Source organism: Rhinoderma darwinii, chromosome 2 (assembly GCF_050947455.1).
Source record: "Rhinoderma darwinii isolate aRhiDar2 chromosome 2, aRhiDar2.hap1, whole genome shotgun sequence".
NCBI lineage: Eukaryota > Metazoa > Chordata > Amphibia > Anura > Rhinodermatidae > Rhinoderma > Rhinoderma darwinii.
The window spans coordinates 158,419,424-158,434,720 of record NC_134688.1 but is presented as its reverse complement, the minus strand read 5'-3'; the positions used below and the strand labels follow the sequence as shown (position 1 = coordinate 158,434,720).

At 39.9% G+C, this 15,297-nt stretch overlaps 1 protein-coding gene across 2 annotated transcripts in view; it reads right to left on the bottom strand.

Moving 5' to 3' along the window:
* The window catches only part of GPC6 (glypican 6), a 709,242-nt gene that overhangs the window by 124,929 nt on the left and 569,016 nt on the right, over nucleotides 1-15,297 (bottom strand). For both annotated transcript variants that reach the window (XM_075852383.1, XM_075852384.1), the window contains one exon: nucleotides 9,282-9,412. In XM_075852383.1, the coding sequence (XP_075708498.1) occupies nucleotides 9,282-9,412 (131 nt within the window). The remainder of the gene's footprint in view (nucleotides 1-9,281; nucleotides 9,413-15,297) is intronic.

Here is a 15,297-nt window from a genome sequence, read left to right as displayed (position 1 = left end):
AGACCCGCCTAATAGCCATCTTGGCGAAATTCTAATAAATCAGCTGCTTCAATCTCTGATAAATCCCGGCTTGTATACTAAGTTGAAAAATCATGCCACACATTATGATAAACTTTGCGAGTTTATGCAGAGGATAGCATGAGTCACACCTTGATCCGATAAATTCAGCTTTTCACCATCCAGACTCTCAGGTGAAGTTTCTTGAGGTCTAGATGAAGAAATAATTCCTGTAGCAGAAGATCCTCTCTGAGGGGTGTCTGCCAGTATATTCAGCTTGAAAGCTCTAACAAAGCCTGAAACCACACCATCTTGGGCATGAACGGGATAATCGCTAGAACTTTGGTCCTGTCCTGCTTGATGTTCATCAGGCACTTGTTGAGAGGAGGAAAGAGGTATAGAATAAAGCATCTAGAGCCACAGGAATCTCTACCCTGCTCAAGGTGCAGAACTGTGGGATTTTCTTGTTGGCCGCTGATACCATCAAATCCAGCCAAAGTCTGCCACACTTCTTCTTCAACAACATCTTCGAGACAACTGCATTGAGTTCCCACTTGCTGGGCTTTAGATCCCTCCTGCTGAGTAAATCTGCTGAGATGTTCTCCTTGCCGCTGATATGTAGCGCTGAGACGTCCGTAAGATGACATCCCGCCTAGGACATAATTCTAGCACACTTCACTTCCAGTAGATGGCACGTCATATCCCCTTGATTGTTTAGGTAATAAATTGTGATCAGATTGTCTGATTGAAATCTAACACAAGAGTGTCTTAGGGCCTGTTCACATCACCGTTGCCCTTCCGTTGAGGGGTGCCGCCTGAGGTTTCCATCGGGTTAACTCCTCAACGGAAAGGCAAATGGAAACCTAAGCTTCCGTTTCCCTCACCATTGATATCAATGGTGATGGAAACATTGCTAAAGGTTTCCGTTCGTCACCGTTGTGACAGAGTTCCGTTGTTTTGACGGAATCAATAACACAGCCTTAGCTTGTTCTTGAAATGTAACAATGCTAGTCTGACTGCCTTCAGTTCTTTAAAAATTCAAGGATCTGGGTCATGGGTAGACCAAAGACTCTAGGCCCAGGAAACCTAAAGGTGGGCACCCAAACCTTTGCTTAGAAGAATTTGAGGTAAGCACCTTCCATTCTTGCAGTGCAAACGACTTGTCAACTCGTAGATTGCGTCTGTTGTGGAGGAAGCCTGGTGTCAATGTCAGGTCTGGGGTTGGTATTTGGTGGCCTCTTGCTGCCCTCTTTTTACCCTTGGATATTCCTCTTCTTACAGCCGATTGCAGGGGCAAAATGGTCTCCTTTAAGGTGATTCTCTAGATGGGCGGGATGCACAAAACCGTCTTCTACCTTAACAGGCTGGAAATAAATGCCCTTTTTTCTCTTGGAGAGATTTCAGGATCTGAGAAAGCTGTTCCCCAAACAAATGATACGGCTCAAAATGTAAGGAACAAAAACGATTTTGTACACCACATCACCGGTCCAGGGTATGAGCCAGATGCCTCGTCTTGCATAATCAAAAGCGCCATCTATTTATATAACAAACAGAGCCCATCTTGGTGAAAATCACATTAAAAAAATCCGCTGATTGTTTCACAATGGTAATCATATTAACAATCTCTTACCTTGGAGTACTAGCTTCAGGGCAATTATCGGCAATAAGCGATCTATAAACGATCTTTTGCCCGACAATTGGCCCGTGTAAAAGGGCCTTAACACAAACACTGCAGAAGACACATACAGCACATTTTCTTTGAGGAGGAATCATGTTCAATGCTAGTGTTCAAAGCAGAGAAATAATTATTTTTTTAAAAATGAAGTACTTGCACGGACATTAAAAATGCATGCCACACGCAAAGCACACTGATGCCAATATGCAATGAACACAGACAAGAAATGTAGGAAAAACGCTGCCTTTTTTACACGCACAAATCTGACACCCTCATCTGAATGTAGCCTTAGGGTCATTCTTTTCTTTGACCTCCACAGTAGTCTTAACTGCCGTAATTTGCTGGGACAATAGCTCTTTTTAAAAAAGGAAGTTATCGTCTTCATCAGAATTACTGGAGGAGGAATCTGATTGTAACATAACATAATACACAGCTCTATCCTGTTCTGAAGCAGAAGAATCCTTTGACATCAGCAAAGATTTAGAGGAATGTCCACAAGAGGCAAATACCTCTTTAAATCGACTAATTGTCCCTCAAACCAAGAAAAAAAACTTTGGGTTACGTTGCTATAGGAGTTTCCTCCACTTAGATGCAACTGACACAAACATCCCCCATATACTCATCTATGAGGGGTTACTGGCAGGAGCGGCAGCCTCTGTGTCGGGGCTTTCTCTTCCTCTTTGATGATTTCCTCTTAGGTGATCCCTCCATTAGAGAGCAGAAGAAAATAAAGTAAAAACCTATATACATACCACAGAAGGCACACCTCAGCAAAGAAGAAGCTCACCCTTTCTGTGGGACCTCTGTATTGGAGAAGACCCAACAAGTTTATTGGTGGTTTTTACATGTTTTTAATTTGTTGTTGCATAGCTTAATTTTGTTCTAATAAAAACATTTTTTTACTACACTGGTTCTCTGTTCTCCACTCTCTCTGAGTATACTATAGCAGGGTGTTTGAAAATATGTTTTCCTAGACTAGACAACCATTTCAAGTATACATTTAGTGCTAAAATAAAATTACTATTCAGTGATGCTAGTAACCATGATAAGACTGTCACCACTCATTAATCTCATTAATTTTCATTAAAAAGAAAGCCGTTTCGATCATTAAAATAGAATAGCTGGTATTGTGTGTGTGTGTGTGTGTGTGTGTGTGTGTGTGTGTGTGTGTGTGTGTATGAAAGTTATATGGAGATTATGGATTTTAGATGGAATTACTTTAGTAATTTGCTTAGTTTGTTCTTTAAATCTCATCAGTATATTTGTAGCAAACTATGTACAGGAATCATAATAGTAGACTCTTTAATTCTGTGCTTTGTTCTGTGGTTTTCAATATGACTTGTAGATTGTCATCAATAAAATCTCTTCAGATCTGGTCTTAATTCCTTTTTATCCCAATTTTTTTTTAAATTCATGTCACGTGTGTTTTCTCAAACATAAGATGCATAAAACTAAATTTACCATCTCAATCTCCTTCTCTACGTGAACTAACACTTATGAATCTTATGATGTATAACTTGTATAACTCTACAGGAGGTCCAGCTCAGCCACGCAAGTCTGCTGATTAGGAGTAAGAGTATTTTCAACCTTACATTTCACGCTCTCTGTCACCTCCATCTTAAAACCCTTTTGTCTATTCGTCCTTTCCTTACCCGTTATATAACTAAAATGCTCATGATTTACCTCATTACATATTGATTTGACAAGTGTACCACATTGTTTTGTGATATACTGTACCAACAAAGTGACAAACAATTTTCCAATCTATCTGTTGGTTAATCTATTGTCCTTTGTCTTACTCTTCCAATGATATTCCATTGTTAATACCTCCATTGGCTGCCAGTCATCTTTTCACTAACCTAGTGAGGACCTATCACCTCTCCTGACACATTTATTTTAGTAAATACTGAATTCCTCATTAAATAAAAATTCTGTAACCTGGAACTCCGTGTTTTGACATTCCTCTGTTATTCCTCTTAGAAATGTATGACTAAATTGACAACTGAGTGTTACCATTCACCTGGTCAAATGGGTGCATTCCTGCACAGTCTCACTTTTTCAGCACTGATTTGACAGTGTCAGTCTGTGTAGGGACCCTACTGGTTACACCCAGTTGTCAATGTATTCAGAAATATATAGGAGGAATAACAGAGGAACTGCACCATGGAGAGTTCTAAGAAAAGATGTTCCAAAATTGTTATTTCATGGGGAATACAATTATTCACTTAAACAGACATGTCAGGAGAGGTGACAGGTCCTCTTTAACCCGTTAGTGACCAGCCCATAGTGTTTTTACGGCGGCCACTAACTGGCTTTACTCCGATGCATAGGCCATTTCACGGCGCTGCACTAGAATAAATAAACAGAGCAGGGAGCCGTTAAATCTCCCTGCTCTCAGCTGCCAGAGGTAATTGAGGGCTGGGGACATCCCTGCTCAAACGGGTGAGATCTATATCAGTATCGATCTCACTCGTTTAACCCCTCAGATGCGGCGCTCAATAGCGAGCACCGCATCTGAGCTGTTTTGGAGAGAGGGAGCTCCCTCTGTGCTGATGTCTTCTATGGCAGCCGGGGGGCTTAATAAAGGCCCCCAGGTCTGCCTGTAGTGTATGCCTGTAGGTCATGCCAGAGGCATGGCCTAGCAGATGCCTGTCCGTTTTACACGGTCAGGCATAATACACTGTAATACAGAATTATTGCAGCGTATTATAAAAGTGATCGGATGATCGCATACAATAGCGAAGTCCCCTAGTTTCATTAAAAATTTTTTTTTTTTTAAAAAAGTAAAAAAACAAGAAAAACACTTTTCCCCCTTACAAACTGCTTTATTATTAAAAACAAAATAAAGTAAAAAAGTTACACATGTTTTGTATCGCCGCGTCCGTAACGGCCCCAACTATAAAGTTATTACATAATTTAACCCGCACGGTGAATGCCGTAACAAAGAAAATAAAAAACAATGCAAAAATTGCTGTTTTCTTTGAATCCTGTCTTAAAAAAAAATGTGATAAAAAGTAATAAAAAAGTCGCATCTACTCCAAAATGGTAAAAATAAAAACTACAAGATTCCCAAAAAACAAAAGCCCTCATACATCTGCATCGGCAAAAAAATAAAAATTTTATAAAAGTTAATCAATAAATTCTATGTACCCCAAAATGGTGCTATTAAAAATTACAACTTGTCCCGCAAAAAACAAGACCTTATTACAGCTATGTTGACGCAAAAATATTGAACATATTAAGAATAGCCAAAAAGGAGAAATGTGCACATACATGAAGTATAGGCACATTACAGCATAATATCCACATGAAACATGACTTGTTGAAAACATATGTCTCCCATGAAAGAGGAGCTAGTGATGTGGGGTGGAGGGGACAGGTAAGTATGGAGGTAGGGGAAACAGACTTGGCATAACTAATGGTGGCGCAAACAACTATCAACAAGGTGAGTTAGGTTTTCTCATTAAGAGCTTCAGGTAAGTTTAAAGATGCATTTTGCACTGACTCTAGGGTTTCTACACTGTGGCTTATTTGTTTAACCCCTTAAGGACACTGCCTGATTTCGCCTAATGGACAAGGCCATTTTTTTCAATTCTGACATGTCACTTTATGTGATAATAACTTTGGAATGCTTTCATTTTTTCAAGCAATTCCGAGATTGTTTTCTCGTGACACATTGTAATTTAAGTTAGTGGTAGAATTTGGTCGATACATTTAGAAAGTTCCTTAACCCTTTTGGTGTTTCGCAGAAATTAAAGCAAAGTGGAGGTGAAATTTATAAATGTAATTTTTTTTGCAGAAAATCAGTTTTAAGTCATTTTTTTCTGTAACAAGTAAGGTTTTACCAGAGAAACGCAACTCCATATTTATTGCCCAGATTCTGCAGTTTTTAGAAATATCCCACATGTGGCCCTAGTGTGCTAATGGATTTTGGGGCCTCCATTTTATTATAATATATTTTAGGCACCATGTCAGGTTTGAAGAGGTTTTGTGGTGCCAAATTAGGGGAACCCCCCCCCCAAAAGACACCATTTGGAAAACTACACCCCTCAAGGAATTTATCAAGGGGTATAGTGAGCATTTTGACCCTACAGTTTTTTTGCTGAATTTAGTGGAATTAGGATGTAAAAATGAAAATCTAAATTATTTCCAATAAAACGTAAAAATCTTCAATATTTACAAGAAATAACGGAGAAAAACCACCCCAACATTTGAAAAGCAATTTCTCCAGAATTAATGGTTTTCGGGTGCCGTGTCACATTTGCAAAGCCCCTGCGGGACCAAATCAGTGGAAACCCCCCAAAAGTGACCCCGTTTGGGAAACTACACTCCTGAGGGAATTTATTAATATATAATGGGTATAGTGAGCATTTTTGCTGAATTTAGTGGAAGTATGCTGTGAAATTAAAAATTAAATTTTTTCTGAAAAAACCGCCCCAACATTTGAAACTGCATTTTCTTTTGATTACGGCAATACCCCATATGGGGTCATAAACTGTGGTTTGGACACGCGGCAGGGCTCAGTAAGGCATGCAGTAAGGCTATTTGGCATGCAGATTTTGCTATCTTGGTTTTTGGGCGGCATGTTGCCTTTGTAAAACCCCGAGGTACCAGAGTATAGTGAAAGCCCCCAAGAAGTGACCCCATTTTGTATAATAAGAGGGTATAATAATGCGGTAAATATATAATAATTCATAGATAAGTGGCCAGTGCTGAACTGATCAATTGCGCCCAATCTCCGCTTTTGGAACACTCTGCACATTTTGTGTTGTCATACTCTTAAAGCAAGAGCTTTTTTATTTTTTCTCCACCAGAGCTGTGTGAGGGCTTATTTGTTGCGGGACAATATCTAGTTTTCATTGGTCCCATTTTGGGGTACATGTGATTTTTTTTGATCACTTTTTATTCTATTTTTTTGGCACGCAAGGTGACCAAAAACCAACAATTCTGCCAAAAGTTTTATATTTTTTTTATGGCGTTCACCCTGGGCTATAAATGACAATTTTACTTTATTCTGCATGTCATTACGATACGGCGATACCATATGTATATAGTTTTTTTTAAAGTTTTGCAGCAATAAAATCACTTGTTTTATTTATTTTATTTTTTTTTTGTCACCATATTCTGAGAGCCATAACTTTTTCATTTTTCAGTCAAAAATAGCTATGTAAGGGCTTGCTTTTTGCGGGACCGGTTGTAGTTTTTATTGGTACTGTTTTGGGGTACATGCAACTTTTTGATCACTTTTTATTCTATGTTTTGGGATTAAAAATAATAGCGATTCTGGCATTGATTTTTATTTTTATTTTTATGCGGTGTTCACCATGCGGGAAAAATAACATTATAGTTCTATAGTTTAGGTCGTTACGGACGCGGCGATACCAAATATGTGTACTTTTTTTTTTTTAACGTTTTCATTTTTTTTCCTACAATAATAAGACTTATTATGGGAAAAAGGGCAGTGTTTTTTTTTATTAATTTGAAACTTTTATTTTTACCCTTTTATTCAACTTTTTTCTTAACTTTTTTTTAAAAAAAATTCCAAGATCCGTAGTACAGTGAGTGTTAAAATACAAACGTCAACACGTTTCGAACAAACTGTCCTTAATCATGACATAATGCAAATGACAAAATATTTACATTTATCTAAAAACCTACCAATGAAAATCAGTATAGTATCAAGAGAGCCAGGAGTCATGTGCTCACCTATATTCATTTTCATTGTTAGGTTTTTAGATAAATGTAAACTTTTTCTCATCTGCATTATGTCATGATTAAAGGGTAACTAAACGTTCAACAAACTTCTGACATGTCATAGTGATATGTCAGAAGTTTTGCTTTCTGGGGTCTGAGCACTGAGACCCCCACCAATTGCTAAAACGAAGTGGCAAAAGCATTCGTGTGAGCGCTCAGCCGCTTCATGTGTGCTAGTTTTTTTCTGGAAATCTATGTAGTGGAGCACGGGCTCAATAGAAAGTTTATGAGCCCGTAATCCGCTACATCGTCTTTCCTTAAAAAAACGGAACCGAAACGAAGAGGTTGAGCGCTAACACAAGTGCTTCTGGCGCTTCGTTTTAGCGATTGGTGGTGGTCTCAGTGCTCGGACCCCCACCAATCAAAACTTCTGACATGTCACTATGACATGTCAGAAGTTTGTTGAATGTTTAGTTACCCTTTAAGGACAGTTTGTCTGTTTTAAAACGCGTTGATGTTTGTATTTTAACACTCCATGCACCACAGATGTAACAAAGATTTGTACATTTGATCCTTTGCCTGGGTGCCGGATGTTTCCTTCGTTTGTATGCTGTACAATATTTGTTACTAACAATGGCCTTTTCTTGGGCCATTGTATGGTAAAATCACTGGCAACAGTGAACAGTCAATCTGTGTATCTTATTGGGCAAAGCAGAAATATTCATTGATGGCTGTAAGCGTATGTTCACACGCAAACTCAAAAACGTCTGAAAAATGGAGCTATTTTCAAGGGAAAACAGCTCCTGATTTTCAGATGTTTTTTGAGCCACTCGCGATTTTTGTGGCGTTTTTTACGGCTGTTTTTGGAGCTGTTTTCAATATAGTCTATGAAAAACGGCTCCAAAAACATCCCAAAAAGTGACCTGCACTTCTTTTTCGCGGCCGTTTTTTTACGCAGCCATTTTTCCCATCAGAACAGAACGCCATGGGCAGATGTATGGAGGCGTTCTGCTTCCGATTTTTCGGCCATTTCTCGGGCGTTTACGGACAGAAAAATGGCCGAAAATAGGCCGTGTGAACATACCCTTATAGTGAAGTGCCGGCTGAATGGCTACACTGCCAAGTCACTGCAGAAATACATGTACTCTACTGCTCACTGCACGCTCTACCACTTTGGTCACCAGATGAGGGTAGGTCTATTTTAATTTTACTATAAACTCTGTGAACATTACAGGAACAGCAAGAAGTTCATATCCTTGTCACAAAAAGGAATTCACCTGCTTCCAAGAGCTGTTTTTGACTTTTATGTGAAAGGACTTGTTTTGTCTTTATTAGTTATTTCTAATCTTAATCCTTATTTAATTTGGGTTTAAATTTTGGTGGCTTTGGAACCAATCAATAGTTTTCCGTAAGAGTTATGGTTACAAGTTACAATATTAAGTCAATATAAGCCACAATGGTCGCCCTAAAACAAATGGATTGATTTATAGATGCCAAGCTAAATACATCTTTGTCTCTACACAAGACCTTCTTTTCTTCTCTATTGTCAGCTCCCCATTTATTTACCTACAGTATCTATAGTATAGTTAAAAAAAATCTGTTATTTCCTAACTTCAATACCATTTCCACTAACTAACAAGGTGCATGCCATTGCTAATCTAGAGAGCTTTTTGCATAACCCCCACCTTTTCTCCCCCAAATTTTATGTTTGAAATAGTTGTTTTTTGTTATGCAATGCTACAGAAGATGATTATACCATATAAATAATGAATAATTGTTTGAGCAGCTTAAGATGTCTAACAACTTTCTAATGAATAATATCTTCCTGTCACAACGGCTCTGGAAAGTTTATGACCTGATAAGTCATAATAAGCATTGATTTATCACATGCATTATTATGAGTGATGGTGATTACCTTTCCTGACACTTGCACACTGTTTTCTTGCAGGTTCATGATGGCTTCTGAAATTTTCATATCGATAGGATCCATAACTGACTCAATATTGAATGGTGCCACTAAACTTTCAGCAACTAGAAGCATAGCATCTGTCAAAACACAAAAACAATCACAAGTTAAAGAAAGGTCAACAGTAAAAACTAAACGCCAACACTAAAAGGTCACATTACACACAGAGCTCATTGCCGAGCCATGAAATTAATTGCTTCTTGACAATAGACATGTACACAATATTGCAAACACACCTGGCTCATCATCATAGGTTATCTATAGAGAGATGGAAATTGATTCTTCTTATAATTAAAATGTTGACTACTTTAAAGCAAATAGTTGTCGACTTTCAATGTCCCTTGATGACTTTTTCTAATCCAATGAAATACTTAAAGAGTCCGGCAGCACTGAAGAATGAATGGCTGACAGACTCTTTAGGTTTTATTAGCATACAGCGGGAGCAAGAATAAAATATCAATTTTTGAGGCAAGCTTACATTATCAGAGAAAACATGGGGATTCATGAACAGCTTTTCCCAAGACCTTATGTGGGTCAAATCTGCTGACAGATCTGCTTAAAATGTACCTATTGTTTTAATTGTTTAAGATGGCAAATATAAAAAATGCCAGACTTCTTTTCCTATTTACGATGCACCATCTATTACTGTTCAGAAACCCTGCACTCACTGAGAAAACTCAACATCTATGAGACTTTAAATGGTTGTCAGAGCTCCTTCTTGATGGACCATATTACACAGAGCAGGGCTGCTGAGCAATTTGAGAGAGAGAAAGAGAGGGAAGGAGTGGAGAGATGGAGAGAGGTATCCTGCATGTACACAGGGAGGTATTTTCCGGTGGAAAGCTGTTTTGCCCGCTGAACATACTGTCTACACCACTGCTTGATTAAGATCATCACCTCTCAGTCTTTACAGATTAAAGAGGCTCTGTCACCAGATTTTGCAACCCCTATCTCCTATTGCAGGAGATCGGCGCTGCAATGGAGATAAGAGTAACGTTTTTTTTTTTTTAAAAACGAGCATTTTTGGCCAAATTATGACCATTTTTATATTTATGTAAATGAGGCTTTCTAAAGTACAACTGGGCGTGTTTAAAGTAAAAGTACAACTGGGCGTGTATTGTGTTCGTTACATCTGGGCGTTTTTACTTCTTTTACTAGCTGGGCGTTGTGTATAGAAGTATCATCCACTTCTCTTCACAACGCCCAGCTTCTGGCAGTGCACAGACACAGTGTGTTCTCGAGAGATCACGCTGTGACGTCACTCACTTCCTGCCCCAGGTCCTGCATCGTGTCGGACGAGTGAGGACACATCGGCACCAGAGGCTACATTTGATTCTGCAGCAGCATCAGCGTTTGTAGGTAAGTCGATGTAGCTACTTACCTGCAAACGCTGATGCTGCTGCAGTATCAACTGTAGCCTCTGGTGCCGATGTGTCCTCGCTCGTCTGACACGATGCAGGACCTGGGGCAGGAAGTGAGTGACGTTACAGCGTGATCTCTCGAGAACACGGCTGTGTCTGCACTGCCAGAAGCTGGGCGTTGTGAAGAGAAGTGGATGATGCTTCTATACACAACGCCCAGCTAGTAAAAGAAGTAAAAATGCCCAGATGTATCGAACACAATACACGCCCAGATGTTACACACAAGACACGCCCAGTTGTACTTTTACTTTAAACACGCCCAGTTGTACTTTCGAAAGCCTCATTTACATAAATATAAAAATGGTCATAACTTGGCCAAAAATGCTCGTTTTTTAAAAAAAACAAAAAAACGTTACTCTTATCTCCATTGCAGCGCCGATCTGCTGCAATAGGAGATAGGGGTTGCAAAATCTGGTGATAGAGCCTCTTTAAAATCGAAGTTATAGTGTCCTATACACACTACTGGTGTATGTGTGTGTTTGTGTGTGTGTGAGCTCAGAAAAAACTGACAATAAAGCCAAGTTGAAAAGTAGCCGCACCGCAAATCCACTGCAGCGTACAAGTACAATTAATTTGAATGGGATTTTCAAAGCTCCATCCACATGTAGCAAAAATATCCATGTAGAATAGAGGTCGTTCTGCAGATTTTGAAATCCACTGTAATGGCAGGAAGGAGGTGAAGGGAAAGTGAGCCCTAATCTACCAACCGCCCTGTCCCTGCCTACTTGCAACGACCCGCCCTAGGCGACGGGGTACAACTGGGCGGCGGTCCCTACGCTGTCTAAGTGCACGGGAGAACAAACAGGGAACACGCAAGGGAAGGGGCAGTAGCCCACGGAACGCCGCGTGGAAACGGAGCGGTGAATGAGTTGTCAGGACCAGGATGAAGTGGAGTATACCCAAGTGAGCACGGAGGAGGAAGCAAGCCGGAGGCAAAGCAAAGCGGGTTAAGCAGAACAGCAGCAAGGCAGAAGCACGGCAGAAGCAGGCTGGAGCAAGCAGCAGTGGGGCCAGTAATACAAAAGAATTACAAGCACTGAGGAGGAGAACACAGCAGGTAATAAAGGACAGGGGGCGGAGCTAACTCCGACTGACCAGGCCGCGATAGGCTCTCCCACTCCTGAGCCTGCCACCCTGGTTGGTGGGAGATGGTGTCAGTCGAACAGGTCTGGCCTCAGGTGTGGATTGATTAATCCCAGGAGTATACCTAGATGTAGTACCTGGCAGATCCCTAACATCCACAGCATGTGAATTATGGCATGGATTTAGCCCAGATTTTCAGAGCAGATTTCACCCATTAAATATATGGGATGAAATCCACAGTGAATCCGCACAAAAATCCATATATAGGATGCAGCAAAATTATGATGTGATATCTTCCGCTACTTGTATATGTATATGAACCTTTAGGATACCCACACACGTAGTGGATTTTTTGAAGATTTTGTACAGCAAATCCGTAGTTAGATCTGCATGTGTTTTCCACATGTGGATTCTGCTGTGGATTTCACCCATTCTACATTAAAAAATTGTGAAATACGCCGTGAACATCCGTAACAGAAAGAGCATCCTGCTGATTACTCCAGAAGGAAGAGAACTGTCTCTCCAGTGTAACCTGGAGGTGACTACCCTGTAAAGTCAATCTCCAACCCCTTAATGAGACGTGAAACATTTTTCGGGATAACAGCTAAATTAGTGACACCCATTTGTAGACATTACTGTATCAGCTTTCCTGATTGGACGCTAGAGCGTCACTCAGAGCAGAGGGGAGGGGCTTGATAACGTTTAGGGAAGAGAGCCCGGAGTACTACAGTTGAAGGGGCCGTCTCCATGGCATTTGTGATCGCAGAACCGGGGGCTTTAAAATGTAGATTTCTCGGTCATGCAACTTGGTTATGGTTATGCTGCTCTTCTCATCCTCTATATAGCGCTGTCAGCAAATTTGAGGGTTCAAAACTGCTGACAGATTCCCTTTAAAGACTCCATATTAGCTGGATCTCTGCAAGCAGAATTAGTACCTTTTATCATGCCATCAATTTTAATATGAACTATTTCTTCTTCTCAGTAAATGGAAACCTGCTTATATATTTTTTTTATCTTCACCGTAGTGTATCCATTTCCCGATAAGGCTAAAATCATTATATTAAATAGGGTTACAAAATACCCATTTAATCAGCTTATATGTGATCGTCCGTAAAATAAAAAGAGCACACATTTCTTTATGATGCGTGGAAGTAATTCATTTTTCTTGCAGTTAATGTAAAATGAGCTCATAATCTCAAACGAACATCTGGAAAAAATTGTTAAAATTGATGCTATGCAGCAAAGGGCCCATTATGGTATGAAAAAACTGCATTCATAAATCATAGAGTCAATCTCTGTTATAGTAAAATGAAGAAAAAATGATGTATGCATATTATTGCAGAAAATAGTTTTCTACATGTAAAACTGCTTCAATTAGCTTAATAACTGCACAATTGGAATGTATTATATAGTTATATAAAAATACAATCTGGTACACTTTACATTGCAATAAAATAACTTGTATATATAAAAATGAGCTAAATGTTTTACTAAGTTCAAGATATATGACAAAATTAGGTTGTGTGCAAGGTTAGGTGAAAGTGAAATAATTCTAGAATTGTAAAAATCAATGGCCAACACACTATGTTAAACCCCCCGAAATACGCCTGACAAAAAAGTAGCTAAATGCCTACAAACATCTGCCTATTGAATTCAATGGTAAAATTTTGTTTCGTTCAGATAGAGCAGTTTTTTACGCCGTCGCTTTGAAAAAACGTCACGTAAAAAAAACGCAGCATAAAAATATTTGGAGCTGTTTTTCATTGTGTCAATAGAAAAACAGCTTCAAAAACATCTAGTAAAAAACGCCTCAAAAAAAAGTTTTCAGCTTCAAAAACGGCTGAAAATCAGAGGCTGTTTTCTCTGTTAACAGCTCTGTAATTTTCAGCCGTTTTGATTCTGAGTGTGAACATACCCTTAGGAGTGAAGCACCAAATCATGATACTACTTCCTAATATGCGTGTAGAGCAGGACCACTTTCTGAGTCAAGTGGGACACAAAGAAAGTACAGCTCTCCTAGTCAGTAACAGCGTGTCATGGGAGGCATACAAATTCTTGCTTGCTTGTTTTTGTGTTTTGGTGGTCTGGAATTTTATACTGCTAGTGTGCTCTTTGCAAAAGACATAGGAAACACAACAAGCCATGAATATATCTGAATTATTCGTTTTATTTCAGTACAATGGACCTCATTTATCAAAGCATTTCATTTTTTTCTTTATCTGTGACAAGGTATACTATCAAATAACTTGTACTTTTTTTATTATTATTTGTAACTCAAAGGGCATGACCACACATGGCGGAATTCCTCCGCAACTGTCCGCATCCATGCCGCACAGAATCTGCGTTGCAGATTCTGCTGCGGATCTGCACAAAATGTGCAGTACATTGATGCGGACTAGCTGCTGCGGACTGCGGGAAAAGTGCTTCCCTTCTCCCTATCAGTGCAGGATAGAGAGAAGGGACAGCACTTTCCCTAGTGAAAGTAAACGACTTTCATACTTACCGGCCGTTGTCTTGGTGACGCGTCCCTCTTTCGGCATCCAGCCCGACCTCCCTGGATGACGCGCCAGTCCATGTGACCGCTGCAGCCTGTGCTTGGCCTGTGATTGGCTGCAGCCGTCACTTACACTGAAACGTCATCCTGGGAGGCCGGACTGGAGACAGACCCAGGGAGTTCTCGGTAAGTATGAACTTATATATTTTTTTACAGATACATGTATATTGAGATCGGTAGTCACTGTCCCGGGTGCAGAAACAGTTACTGCCGATCGCTTAACTCTTTCAGCACCCTGGACAGTGACTATTTACTGACGTCTCCTAGCAACGCTCCCGTCATTACGGGAGCCCCATTGACTTCCTCAGTCTGGCTGTAGACCTAGAAATACATAGGTCCAGCCAGAATGAAGAAATGTCAAGTTAAAAAAGCAAGACGCATCCGCAGCACACATGACATGTGCATGACAGCTGCGGACTTCATTGCGGAACTTTGAATCTCCATTGAAGTCAATGGAGAAATTCCGCCATGAGTCCGCCACTGCTCCGCAACAGACAGAGCATGCTGCGGACACCAAATTCCGCTCCGCAGCCTATGCTCCGCAGCGGAATTGTACGCATCGTGTAAACGAACACTGCTAAATTAAAGTGAAAGTCAATGGAGAAACGGCTCCGCTGCGGATTAACGCTGCGGAGTGTCCGCAGCGGAATTTAAGTGAAATTCCGCTATGTGTGAACCCGCCCTAATAGAGTAGATTAGTATCATTTCAGAGATCTTTACCTAAAGCATTTTATTTGTTATGAAACTTTATACAGGCAGACTACACTGCACTGATCAGTAATTAATGTAATTCTGGTGCTCTGTACCTGCAGCATGTCAGTTATTCCTAATTTGTGACGTAGACAGATTGTACTACAATGATTAGGGTAATTTTACTACATTGAGTTCACAGCATTCTGTTTTTTTC